The following is a 14,818-nucleotide window of genomic DNA, read 5'->3' as shown; positions in this document are numbered from 1 at the left end:
GGTTCTGCTGCCAGCCTCCAGGAGCATCAGGTGCACCTGACCCGGACTCGGCTCCACTCTTGTGTACAGAGTACCTGGCCAGTATTCTGTCACAAGCAACTTTAGGCTGGTAACTATAATATCTACACAGAACTTGTATGAATGATTGTGTGAAAATATATATATATATATATATAATCATAGGAATAAGTAACCAAACAACATTGTTTGCTGTTATCTTTTATTTTATTATGGTATTTACAATAAATGTGACAAATGTCTTGTCCCCTTTAAAATCCTGGTAGTTTTTATTGGTATAACAAGTGTTCTAGGCCCAATTTTCAAACTAAGGCACCTCAACTGGTTGCCCAAATACCCCTTGCATATTTATCAGGCACATAGAGACCTGGATACCACTTTTAAACATTTAATGTTAGGATTTAGGCACCAAACTTGGGCATCCAGGTTTAAAAATTGGGCCCAGGACATAGTTGAAAAAAAACAAAACCACAATTCAATAAACATAAAATGCTGATACGTAAATATATATAGACAGAACTATAGAGCCATAGTACCTATTTGCCCAAAACAATTAGAGTTGTGATAAATTGGAGAGGGTCCAGAGAAGAGCCACACAAATAATTAAAGGATTAGAAAACATGTTGTGACAGGTTCCCCGGGGTGCAACCTGGAACTGGGTACTGCTGAGATCTATGTCTTAACAACCAGGGCTCCCTCTCACACTGTGGTGTTGTGACAAGCTGAAAATCCACCCCCCACCCCGTACTGCACTTACACAGACATCCACAGGCAGAGATACACTCAAGTGAGTTACATGAACACTTTTGCAAGCTGCTCATGAACCAACAATAGAGACGCTACAGCCAGTTCCCCACAGCCTAGGATCACAGGGGTGTATCATCTTGCCCTGGTCAGAAGCCTGAACAGTGTAAATTGATTACCCAGTCTGCCCCTCCCTCAGTGTGGAGAGGACATGCACCAGCTCTTGTTCCTGCACCAGCGCTTGTTCCTGAGCAGATTTCCCATGCACTTCAAGCAAAACTCACTGTTTTAGGTAAAATATAAAACAGATTTATTAATACAGAATGGTAGATTTTAAGTGATTAAAAGTAGTAAATTTACAGATTAAAGTTGGTTACCTAAGAAATAAAAAGTAAAATTGTAATCTGAGTTCTATAAACTGGACAGGATTTAAATCAAGTAGTGTCTCACCCTGATGGTATAGTTCCTTAATACACAAGCTGAGATTCTCCTTTCCAAGCTGAGACTGCCTCCCCAGGTCAGTCTTTGTTCTCCAGACATGTTTCCAGGCGTTGAATTGTGGGGGGAGGGGGAAGGGGGAGAAAGGCCAAATAATGATGTCACTTCCCCTCTTTTGTAGTTCCTTCCAGTTTGCTGGAACCATCTATGTTTGTGACCATTGTTTACATGCTCCCTATGAGAAGACTTCATTGTATACAGATCCTGTGATACAACATATTTCAGTAACACACGCATAGCAAAACTTCATAACTTTCCATACGATAGCACAATATTCAACAAAGCAAGACTTTTAAAATGATACCTTACAAGGCATACTATGTGCAAAACACATAATAATTATACAACCATGGTGAATATGTGGGTGTCAGAGTGTTGCTTTGGGATACAGAGTATCATACATACCTTATAGTGATAGCCTCAGGGAGCTCAATCTATTTACCTTAACAAAGAGAAGATTAAGGAATAACTTGATTACACTCTAGAGGTATAAACATAGGGAAAAGATATATAATATAGGTCTTTTCACTCTAGTAGAGAATGGTGTAACATGATTCAATGGCTGGAAGTTGAAGCTAGAAAAATTTAGATGAGAAATAAGGCATAAATTTTAATGGTGAGAGTAATTAACCTTTGGAACAATTTTCCAAGGGTGGTGAGTACTCCATCACTGACAATTTTGAAATCAAGATTGGATATTTTTCTAAAAGTTCTGCTCTAGAAATTATTTTGGGGAAGCTGGCATGTGTTATACAGGAGGTCAGACTGGATGAGCACAATGGTCCCTTAGAATCATAGAATATTAGGGTTGGAAGAGACCTCAGGAGGTCATCTAGTCCAACCCCCTGCTCAAAGCAGAACCAACACCAGCTAAATCATTCCAGCCAGGGCTTTGTTAAGTCAGGCCTTAAAAACCTCTAAGGATGGAGATTCCACCACCTCCCTAGGTAACCCATTCCAGTACTTCACTACCTTCCTAGTGAAATAGTGTTTCCTGATATCCAACCTAGACCTCCCCCACTGCAACTTGAGACCATTGCTTCCTGTTCTGTCATCTACCACCACTGAGAACAGCTGATCTCCATCCTCTTTGGAACCCCCCTTCAGGTAGTTGAAGGCTGAAATCATATCCCATCTCACTCTTCTCTTCTACAGACTAGATAAGCCCAGTTCCCTCAGCCACTCCTCGTAAGTCATGTGCCCCAGCCCCCTGATCATTTTCGTTCCCCTCTGCTGGACTCTCTCCCTTCTGGCCTCGGAATCCATGAATAAATGGACTTTTCAGAAAAATAAAGGAAATAATAATTTGTGTTTTGTACAAAACCAGAATTTTTGGCAAATAAAAATCACAAAGGATTTTTTGTTTTGTTTTGGGGATTTTTTTAAAAAAGCAAAGGAAAAGAAATTAAAATTAAGTAGATTCAAGTGGTAGTGCTCCCAACAGCTCAGTGGCTAGGGGTACTCCTGTGAGTGACCTAGGTCTGAATTGCCACTCTGGAGCAAACACTTGAATCTAGGTCTGATCAGAACAGCTTGAGATAGCAGTGTCCTAGAATAGCCAATAGCCTTGTGGTTAGGGCAGTTCCTTAGGGAGTGGAGACCTGGGTTCATGTCCCTGTTTCAGAACAGGGTTTTGAACTTGAGTCTCTCATATCCCAGGAAAGTATCCTGGCTCTTGTTCCTCTTCTTTTGTGAACGGCTCCAAAATCCTCTTGTGAATCTAGTCTGAAAAATCAAAAGGATTCATTTGGACATTTCCAAAAAATAATTTCCTGAAATGTTTCATCTGAAACATTTAGTCAAAATTAACTCAAATTCACAATATGTTTTGGTTTATTTGAATCTGCAAGTGTTTTTGTTGTTTTGTTTTATTTTTTGTGTGTTTTATTTTGGTTTATTTTTTTTATTTTTTGTTGTTGGTTGGGTTTTTATTTTTTTTGTTGACCAAAAAATATGGCTGAAATACTTCTGTCAGCTTTAAGTACAATGTCAACAAAACAATGTGTCCAATGCATTGCTAAATTTACTAGCTGTTCCTCAGTTCTGCCAGTCTTCCTCTGGTGCTGTCAGCAAAAAGTTTTATTTTTTTAAAGAACTATTCTGTCCTTTCTTCTGACCTTCTGCCTCAATCTCCCACTGCTCAAGTGTAATCTAGCAGAAGATTCATGCAAAAGAGTGGGAAATGTGTCTGCTAAAGAGACATCTTTTAAGCTCTGGGCCTGTCCACATATAGATTTTTTTTAATCATGGTGAACTCTGCTGCAGCTGATGTAGAGGCTGCTTCTCAGTTCCACATATCACTCGTGTCATCACCTTCCTCCCCTCTCTCCTCCCAGTGCACAGACAGTGACTTAGATATTTCAGGTAAATGATGCCAGCAACACTGGGGCTTCAAACTAATGCCATAACATTCTACTGCAGCTGAGATGCTGGAAAGCAGGTGAACAGACCAACAGAGAAGGGTTTAAAATCATATATTTTTATTGGATACCAACCTTCCAGACACAGGGGAACTGTTCCCCTTTCGCTAGAGTCCTTCAGTCTCTTTACATTACTTTTGGTGCCATATAACACTTTAAAAGCTCCCTGGCTGACGGATGTGGCCGGAGGCCGAGATCTGCTGGGAGAACTATAATGTATTGACTAGAGCCGCCTCAATAAAAGACAGTGGTATAGCTGTTAAATTGAATACAGAATGATTTTTACCTTCTCCTGGAGCTTTTTTCTGTCACTATTTATTTTCAGCTCTAATCTGGGACTGGGGATTTGGAGAAGACGTGGTTTTCTGTTTGGATGATCCATGGTTGTTGGAATTTCGTCATTCAAACTAGGTAAAAACTCAGCAACTGCAGAGCAAGAGAGGCACGAGGAGCTGGCAGTCCTGGAACTGAATTATTGATTAACACAGTGCTGTATACTGTATGTGCATTAAAGAGAGAAGCACAAAAAATCATCTGAACTGTTAAATAAATAAAGCTGTTAAAATCAATGAATTTTATGTGTACCAACATTGAGAGTGTATGCAGAGTTGTAGTACAATAGAATCCTTTCTTATGGCTGGTGTCAATAGAAGACAACAAATAAAAACTAGGTTGGAAGTTTGAGAGAGTATTAAAGTTTGACAATCAATAATTTTCCTTTGTTACCGAAGAATATTCCGTTATGCAGACCTAAAAGAAAAATGTCTTGCATAAATTTTGAAAGTATCTTTATTAAAATCAAATGTTTGGGTCAGGCTTGTGCCTTATTTTTCCCTGTATTGCAAATATCAAACTTTAATCCTTTCTGAAAATATAGATCAAGCAGTCATTTTAACTAAATATCTTTTCACTGCACTTTAATATCCCATTTTATTAATATCTGTGCATGTCTTTGTTTGCTCTTTAAATCTTGCAATGACTCCAGTGTGATGATGGTTTTGGGGGGGAAGGAAGAAGAGAAATATCCTATATGATTAGGATATGTAGGTTTTTTCTACTTTATTTGACTCTCAAATCTTGTTATATTTCCCTAACCTCCTAATTATGTATCTTTTTTATATTGAGAATTGAGCCTATATGTAAGAGTATGTCTACACTACCCGCTGGATTGGCGGGCAGCAATCGATCCAGCGGGCGTCGATTTACCGTGTCTAGTCTAGGCGTGATAAATTGATCCCTGAGCGCTCTCCCATCGACTCCTGTACTCCAGTGTCATGAGAGGCACAGGCAGAGTCTATGGGGGAGTGGCAGCAGTCAACTCACCACGGTGAAGACACTATGGTAAGTCGATCTAAGTACGTCGACTTCAGTTACATTATTCATATAGCTGAAGTTGCATAATTTAGATTGATTCCCCCCCCACCCCAGTGTAGCCCAGGCCTAAGAAATAATAACTGCATCGTGATTACTGAAAGAATCACATTATGCACAAGGAAAAATAACTGTTGACGTTGTTTGAACATGAGAAAATATATCCACTAAGGTAGCTTGCAGTGTCGTCTTTACTAAAGGCCATCTTGCAACATTGATTATTTATTTATTTATTTATCTATCTATTTATTTAGTAGCAGAAGTCTTCAATGAAATCAATGAAGACTTCTGCTTAAAAATCAATGGCACACTATGGCCCTAACAAAGTGGTAAATTACATGGTGATATAAATTCCATTTAGTTTTTTTATGATTTAAAATGCACCTCTCTTAAACCCTGGAAGAAATTTACAGCATGCTTGAGAAACTGCATTTTGCCTTAGAACATCATACGTAGAACTTTTGAACAACCTATCTTTGTTGTGCACAAGATCTCCATCAGAGTCCCAGTCTTGCTGGTATTGTAAATACATGATGGGTGCAGGTGTAAGTTAGGCAGAAAACAACTCTGCTTCCCTGCCATGAAAATAAGAATGATTGCCTTTGCTGGCCATCAGCAGCACACAATGAAGAAGGAGCAGTCATATCAGCCCAGGAGGGAGATGCGCCAAACAGACATACTTGAGCCCCATATAAATGCTAAGGGACTAATCCTGACAATTCCACCAGCAAATCATCATCATAATCGTAGCATCATCATCATGGCAAGAAACGTTTGCTGCCTATGAATACTTATCTGTACAAGAATATTCTCTGTTCAAGCATACTTTAGTTGCTTAAATGTTAGTGGAAATCCAACACAATGGGGCTGTGTGTAGACAGGTTGTGATGTTTACCTAACTGTAACATCCAGAGATATTCCATTGACTCCAGTGCAGATTCTGTGGATTTTCACCAGTGAAACTGAGATCAACATTTCATCTGTTGAGTCCTGAGTTCACTGACAAGAGAGCCAGCTTTTGTTAGGTATGATATGGCATGAGTTAAAAGATATGGGTCTGATCCAAAGCCAAATGAAGTAAATGGGAATCTTTAGATGGACTTTAATAGGCTCTGAATCAGACCATATGTAGGTGTTGTGCGTGCTAATTTTCACCTTTTATAGCCCACTGAATTTGGTGCAAAGACTCCTATGGTAGCTGTGCTCAGACTTTCGTTGGGCTGAACTTGATGCATTCTTTTTTAAATATTGTAACTGCTTATTTTGAATACTTCTACCATTGCCATTTTACTAACTGCTGACAATGAATCAAAGAATTTCATAAATACAAAAATAATACAGAGGGAGAGAGAACACCACTGTAATTACACTGGCTGGAAAATACATTTTCTTCATCAGTCATATGAAATATTCTACACTGGGGTTCACAGTTTAATGTGTTTAATATGACTCACTGAGACAAGTACTCAGACAGACAATATGATTTTTCATTGTTGGCATCTGGCTGCTACAGGGTCACTACAATTGTAATAGCTCCCTTGATATGATAGTTCTGTCTCAGCCACATAGTTACTGTGCTGATTTATTTTTTAATCTGTAGGTTTGGTATATGTCAATGTAAATGTGTATCAACGTCTTGCATTACCAATTTTGTGTGTGTGTGTGTGTGCAGCTTTGCAGTTTTCCCCATTTGCTGCTCTTTTGCTATTTTCCCCCTATTTTCCCCCTAGCAGGGTCTCGCTGCTCCTGGTAAAAAAAATATTTGATGTCTTAAATGCTGTTTTCCAGAGGCAGAGAGAGAGATTAGACAGACAAATCAATAAGTTTGTAGATAGACTAAGAAAACAAAAAGAGAAAAAGTTCCATAAGTTAGAAATGCAGGGGAAGAGTTGGCACATAATTGTCGGGTATATGTTTTTATTTTATTTTATTTTATTATGCTAGCAGCTTAGGACCCAGCCCACTCCTGAACTGCAACATCCTTGCCATTTAACAGTAGGCCTCTCCTACTCCGCCAATCATGACACATGCATTCTTAATCAGTGGTTTTATTTTATTCTGCTATATTGGCATAGTTTCCTTTTCATCCTTTTTAGTTCCTGTGAAATTCACACATTTTCATCTGTCTGCGAATAAGGTTCAATGCAAAGCTGTCTGTGTATAGCTTCAGTTATGGTAAGAAAGGGGAAATGTTTCCACAGCTTATGTTTTGTGGTGGAGATTAAAAAAAGTACAGCATCCCACCTCTTAATAATTTGGTACACTATATGTCAGTATTTTCTGCAGGAATCAAGAGTAAGTATATTAGAAATTGCTGAGGTGTAACAAATTTATTTGATAACTAGGCCAAAAAGAGCATTTGTCTTCAGACAGACACAAAAGTAATACTAAACAGAGTAAGAATGAACCATTCCTACAGTTACTGTGCAGTATCCTCCAGCAACTCAATGCTGTCAGCAAAAGGGTACTAGTTTTTTAAACTCTGCTTCCTGATCCTCTCTCTCTGTCTCAAGAAACTAACTAGGTGTGAGAATTTTGATGAACACTTCAATGTAATTTTACATAATTTAATGTTGCCATGTAAATCTCTTTTATAGGTCCCTTTAGATGGAATTTAATGCGGCAAAAACCTTGTCATCAGAAGGATTAATGTCTGCATTAGCATTTCCGCAATAAAATCTGAAGCTAAGTGGTGGAGGCCACAGACACCTCAAACCTGGATTCTACAGCTCTACATTAAGTGCTGGAGTTTTTATTACTTGCTGTAGGGAAGCCTTTGCCAATGTTTACAAGGAACTGTTTATCCCTGCTTCTCTGGGTCCTGTTTGACGGAGGTCTCCTATCACCATTGCATCCACAACTACAACAGACTTTAGAAGCACAGCCGAGAGAAAATGTTGTCACAATGCCAGGGAGGAGGTCATCCACCCAGCGGGTCAAACGAGGCTGGGTATGGAATCAGTTTTTTGTGCTGGAGGAATACATGGGCTCTGAACCCCAGTATGTGGGAAAGGTAATTTTTTATTTTTTATTTAAATGCTGAAGTGACACATAGTAATATAAGCTATAAATGTGTACATTTTAGACAGGATGAATTTTCTCCATCCTTCCCTCCCACTCCCAACTCCCATAAAGTTAAACTGAGTCTTCTGGTGTTATATTTTGTGTATCTAGTGGATCATACAAAATATGAATGCAAAACTGTGTTTAAATTAAATTGAAATTCAGAAAGTCCCTCAATTTTCCTGCCGCTTTAAAATAAATAAATAAATAAATAACCCATATTTTGGTGTTTAATACAGGTTGCCATGTAAGCAAAGAGAACTATAAAGCTATTAATAATGCAGTTTACATACTGTATAGGGATCAGATCTTCAGCTGGTGTAAATTATCATAGCTCCATTTGTTTCTGTGCAGTTATGTTGATTTATATCAGCGGAAAATTAGACCTTATTTGTTAGAATACTAGGGTACAAACAACTCCCCACTCCAGCATATGATTAATGTGGATATCAATATTTTATCCACAAATTTTTAACCCTTACTATCTATGTTCACATCCGACTAATTTTCTTATCCCTTGCTTTGGAGATGAAATAAATCTGGGAATTCTGAAACATTTTGGTGTAGTATGTATGACTAAATCTAGTAGGATCTATTATATTGCTGTTCATTGTTAGAATTAGATGTAAGATCAATTTCAGGGGTCGGATTTGGATCTGCCATTCTTGGGCACAGGGGCAAGCATACTGCCACTTGATCCATACTTAGGTACTGTATGTGTAACTTGTCATTTCTGTGTTTGGGAACTATTACTCACATTAGTTTTTTGGCAAACAATTGCTTTTGGTCTGTTAAGGACAAATCATATTATGGTATCATATGCTTCACTTTCTGAGCATTCCTACTGTTGCCATGCATGTCTGACAGGTGGACAGGTTGCCTCATATCACATGATTCAAACGAATATACTAATCTGATGCAGCTCTAGTATTGTGTGTGTGCATGTGTGCGTGCGTGCTCAGAAACACATACACAATATAAGGGCTGCATTATAAGATAATGTTTGTTTGAGCCATGAATCTGTACGTGTGTGGGTGTGTTACACTGATCATTATTTCTTCTGTGGTGCATGAATAAGCTGGCAACCAGTTGGGTGGGGTGGGGGCAATGGTAAGAAAAGTGTCTTCAGAAATGAAAGATAAGACACAACCTAAAGTATCAGGCAGCCAATGTTCAGAGTTGCACAGAGGCTGGAGGAGTGCTCCAATTAAGTTTTAGTAGGATAAGTCGAAATCTGTATGACGCACTGGAAATTGACCAAGTGATATTTTACCTAATTAATATTTTTCCTCTCTTCTGTTATGCATAAGTTCTACTTTGACCACAGGACTTTACTCACTGGAAATCAGAGGCCAATGATTCGTTCCTTGGGCACTCAAAACTGCCACTGAAATGAGTGTTGGAGTTTTTCTTGCAGCAGAAATGCAGCATCATGCTTTGGCTCTCAGCTTATTACCACAGAGATTTTTTTTTCTATCATTGTTTTAAATGTAAATAGTTCTGTCTATGTGGGGAGTGAATACCATATTCTAAGTGTAACCTGTATGATATTTACAACAACTTCAGTTCTCTACCATTCCTGTCCCAAGCAAACCCCTCAGAAACAGGGAAAAAAGAATAGAAGACTCCATAAAATCCACTAGGGGACTTTGCTTTGCTAATATAAAGTGGAATATATTCAAATATTATAGCTTTGGGCATTAATAAAATCCTAAAATAGAGAGAGAGAAAATTTTGACGTGCAAAATATATATAATGAGGACAAAACACAAAAGGTATCACGGTGAACCTATTTACCACCCTTTCCCCCACCCCCTGCAAAAGCAAACTAATATGATGATAGAATTTGGTCCTTGATGCTGTATCTGAGATTTACTGTACCTATAGTTCCTGGAGTCATGCAGTGTTTGGTGACATCAGGAAAAGGTGCTCACATACTGTAATGATAAGAGTGGCATACAGACATGGATAGATAGACAATGTAGCTATATATCTTATTGTCTTTTGTATTGGGTTTTTCAAATTACTTTAGGATTGTTTATTTGAGATTGGATGCTTGTTTGACAAATCCTGTCTCAATCAAAGTAGTTGAAAAATCCTGATATACTACAGTGCTGCTGATCGGACCCAAGCCTGACCTTCTGAGCACACGGAGGTGGGAAACCCTGCATCTCCTCCCCCTTTTTAAAATGTAAGTAAATAATAAAAGTGGTCATCAAATTTGCTACCGTTGTACATTATAGTTTATCTTATTCACTCCTTCCTCAGTCCTATACAGAAAATGTTTGAGAGGAAATCCTATTGCAAGGTTTTATATCACATCATCTCCTGTGGTACAGAATTACTAAGCTTTCCTCTGGCGCAGCACGTAGAGATGCGAACATAGCACTACCATGGCTCATAGATCTTTGTGATCTTATGTAAGATGATTGGCTAATAATTCTAGGCAATTTTAGACTGACAAAGGGATAACTGGGTCATATTAGGCTTGCATGAGCAATGGGTAACATTTGTGCATCTTTACTTGTCAGACCAAAAGAACCATTATGGTTAAGGAGCAATATTGGTCATGAGTAGAATTTACAGATTAACCAAGTCTGTCTTTAATTCTGAAGTCTTTTTTTTTTTTTAAACTGATTCAAGTTGCTGAAAAAAGGAGTTCTTTATCACACATAGGGGTATGGATATAATTGCACTTTAAGATAAGTAATATTGATGCATCTTGAGTACTTAGTATACACTTTAAGGAAATGTGCCCCTAGTGTGCCACTTCTACCTAGAAGATAAAAATAAAATATGAAGGATCTGCTCGTGGAACATACAATAATTGAGAAAGGGTAATGAATGCCTCATTAACATTGAGGCAGGAAACACAGATCTGATTCCAGGACATGAAAAGTGTTTGAGCTGATCATGTATTAAAACAATGTGTGGTTCTACTTTATGCTTCTTTGCTTGATTTCCCATATAATGTGTATATATACACACCTTTACCCCGATATAATATGACCTGATATAACAGCGGTTTGCATACAATGCAGCAACTGGTGAGTGCAGGGAGGTTGGGGAAAGGACGCCTCCCATACTCACCTGTGGTGGGAAGTGGAGTGCTGCGGCTGGGGCCAGGCTGCTCCGCTTCCACCGCTGCCGGTGAATGTGGGATCTTTCCCCAATCCCCCACCCCGAGCGACATGGCTGGGGCCAGGGCAAGGAAAGTGGAGCAGGCTGGGGTCATGGCACTCTGTTTCCTGCTGCAAGTGAGTATGGGGGGCATCCTTTCCCCAACCTCCCCACACTCACCGGCAGCAGGAATCAGAACGCTGTGGCTGGGAGCTGGTGGAGTGGAGCGGGCTGGGGCCGGGCTGCTCTGCCTCCTGCCGCTGCCGGTGAGTGCCTGTAACGGAGCGGGTGTGTATGGAAAGGGGACAGGTCAGTCAGGGGACAGGGAGCAGGAGGGGAGGGTTCCTGGAAGTGATTATGGATGGGAGTCTCTGGAGGGGGCAGTCAGGGGACAAGGAGCAAGGGGGCCAAAGCAAGTTTGATATAATGCTGTCTCACCTATAGTGTGGTAAGATTTTTTGGCTCCGGAGGACCCCGTTATACCGGGATAGAGGGGTGTGTGTGTGTGTATAAAATTAACAGCTCTATCCTAGACATACAGCTATTTACTATACTTTCAGTTGGAGATTCTATCTCTATCTATCTATCATCTCCAACTGAAAGTATAATAAATTATAAATATAATCTCCAACTGAAAGTATAGTAAATAGAGTAAATATCTAGAGCTGTTATTTAACCTTGAGATGCACACCCAATTGGGAAGAGGATATTCACAGACATTTCACCACAGGATGATATGAAACTTCCATTAGCGACACAAGGTGAGTGAGGTAGTATCTTTTATTGGACCAACTTTCTGTTGGTGAAAGAAACAAGCTTTTAAGCCACACAAAGCTCTTCTTCAAGTTTGGGAAAGGTACTCTCAGCATCACAGCAACATGAAGTAGATTTTTAGTATGAGTACTTACAATATATGCTAAGGGACAATTAAAGTTAGAATGGCCCAATAACACCTCTGGAGTCATAAGACCAAAAGAGGGGGTTAGTTTATTACAGATTGTTGTAATATGCCATGAATCCAGTGTCACTGTTCAGTCCATGATTTTATGTGTCTAGCAGAGTAATGAGTTTAAGCTCCCAGGCTCATCTTTTGAAAGTGTTGTGCAGGTTTCCTTTGAGGATAAGGACTTTTAAGTCAGAAAGAGAGTGATCACTTTGTGAAAAGTGTTCGCCCACAGGTGATGGATTGTTTTTGTCTTTTATCAATTTCCTGTGTTAGTTCATTCAAGATAATAGTGATTCTGTAGTTTCACCCACATAGTTGTTATTGGGGAATGTAAAGCACTGGATGAGGTACACCATTTGTTGTGGTAGGTATGTGTAGGATCCATGAATCTTGAAAAGTGCATTGAGGGGGCTGTTGATCATTGTGGCAGTGGAGATATATCTCAGGTTTTGCATGTGGTGCACAAATGAGTTCCTAAATATTTTCAAAAATCCAATGTTTGCTTTATTTGTAATGATTCTTTAGCATCAAGTTAAAGCTGTATATTTGGGAAACAATTCTTGACTTAGCACTACTTGATTATGTATATATCTTGAAGGTGTTATTAAGTGCATTGGAATGTCCAGGATTTTTCATGTGGCACATAAGACTATATTTTGTGCTTGGAATTACAGCTTTTGTATCTCTTTCTTCCAGCCAGGATAACAGGACAATTCTCTGATAGGTGTACTGTTGGTTATATTGCTTATTATAGAACTGCAGCACTAACAATATCTCTGTAATTCATAAATAAAAGTTTAATGTGCTTATTAAATCAGCTGCCAATTTCACTAAACATTTAGGGATGACTACTTAATTTTGGAAGCCACTTGGAACAGAACAGAAGAGATTTACAACAGTAATGTCAGATATTATCAACCCAAACTCTCAATCCAGTTTATGTTGGTTTTCAGGAGACTATCTTAAAAAGTGTCAGGTTACATTTCAAAAGATAGTTGTAGAAATTGATGGGGATTAGGCTAGTTCACAGTTAGAGAACCTGAAATAGTGCTTAAAGTTGACACATTCAAAGCTGTCCGTAAAGAATTCTCTTGACAACACACTTTGGCCATTGTAAATGGAACAGTAAATCAAAGTTTCAGAAATCCTGTGCCTGCATATTGGACAGTAGTGTGGGAGCACAGTAAGAATCTGCCAGATTTACAGGCTAGAGATGCAGCGAAGTCTCTTTGCAGTTATCTATAGCAGTTCTAGATTAAAATGCAAATATTGTGCCCAGTACTGCCCTGAGTTCCATTTGTGCAAATCACAGGGTTTTTGCATGCTTAGTGGATGGTAGAAATAAATCAATTTCATTTGTTGTCCTTGATGTCACTTTTCGGCATCTTGAAGCATTAAAAATCACATAAACGTGTGTGTGTGTGTATAAGTAAATAATGTACATGATTTTTAATGCTTCAAGATGCCAGAAAAGTGACATCAAAGACAACAAATGAAATGGATTTATATATATATATGTAAACACAAATGGCAAGATTCTCTCCTCAGACCTCTATTTGGCGCAGAAGGGTGAGATATATGTGGGAACCCTGATCCTCAGGACTAGCTCTAGCCCCAACATAATTTAAAGCTGCTAGCAGGCCTCAGACATAAGGTTCTTAATGGTCCTTATGCCACTTCAGGATAGGTGTAACCCACTATTGCTCCAGTATGCCCTCTCTGCATTCAGTCATGCCCCTGCTGCTACCTCTACACTAGTGTGGGAAGGGTGATGTCCACACCAGGAAGCCATAGAGGAAATTCTCTTTATAGTTCCTGATAATCTGGCCAACAAACATGAAATATGAACACTGGACTATACACATTCTTAATGGGAAATGAGTTGCTGGCATCAGTCAATTTAATGATGGACAGATCAATATTACAAAAATCACCAGCATGTTTGGTGCCTGTGTTGGCAGGCTCAGAAGAGATACCAAGGACAGAATGTTCCAGGAGAGTGAACTGTTCTTTCTCATTCAGGCTGATGCCTCCAATACAAAACAAAATAGGAAAGGAAGCTTGAACCGCATGTTCTATAATTCTCCTCTAGATAAACAGAAGATTTCTGGTTCTGGGACACTTAATCTGACACTGTTTACAAACACTACATTCACTTGAAGGAAATAAAACAATAAAATTAAAAGGAAGATAAGTCCGTACATGTATTTTGAAACCATATTGCCCTTTAAACAAAAATCTTAGTCTACATCTTTATTGAGGCATGTGCTGTGGCTAATCTGATTTTCTTTTAAATTATATGTGTAATAGATTTCTATTGTTGAGTAATACCATGGTAACATTTCATTTGCCAGCTGTCACCCAGCTTTTGTGCTAGCATATCTGATTCAAAATTCACAAATGAGAACAGGCTACTGAAAAAAGAAATAGGAAGCACTCTCTGTATCATTCCCATTAGTCATTCGTATGATGTCACTTTCAAGGAGATAAAAGAGATGATGTTCCATGGACTATTGCTTATGACATATGTTAATTCAGTCCCTTGAGAAGGATATCCCAGTTACTAACTTGTTGGATATAAAGGATTGTGGGCAAATTGCATTTAAAGTTAAATGAACAGCTTCAGAACAGCAGTAGT

At 38.9% G+C, this 14,818-nt stretch overlaps 1 protein-coding gene across 1 annotated transcript in view; it reads left to right on the top strand.

The window, feature by feature from the left end:
• CDH12 (cadherin 12) overlaps positions 1–14,818 on the top strand; it is a 347,726-nt gene that overhangs the window by 111,849 nt on the left and 221,059 nt on the right. The window contains exon 2 of the mRNA XM_032798095.2: positions 7,649–8,064. Within this exon, the coding sequence (XP_032653986.1) occupies positions 7,834–8,064 (231 nt within the window). The 5' untranslated portion in view covers positions 7,649–7,833. The remainder of the gene's footprint in view (positions 1–7,648; positions 8,065–14,818) is intronic.

Source organism: Chelonoidis abingdonii, chromosome 2 (assembly GCF_003597395.2).
Source record: "Chelonoidis abingdonii isolate Lonesome George chromosome 2, CheloAbing_2.0, whole genome shotgun sequence".
In the NCBI taxonomy this organism is placed as follows: domain Eukaryota; kingdom Metazoa; phylum Chordata; order Testudines; family Testudinidae; genus Chelonoidis; species Chelonoidis abingdonii.
This window is presented reverse-complemented; position numbering and strand designations above follow the sequence as displayed.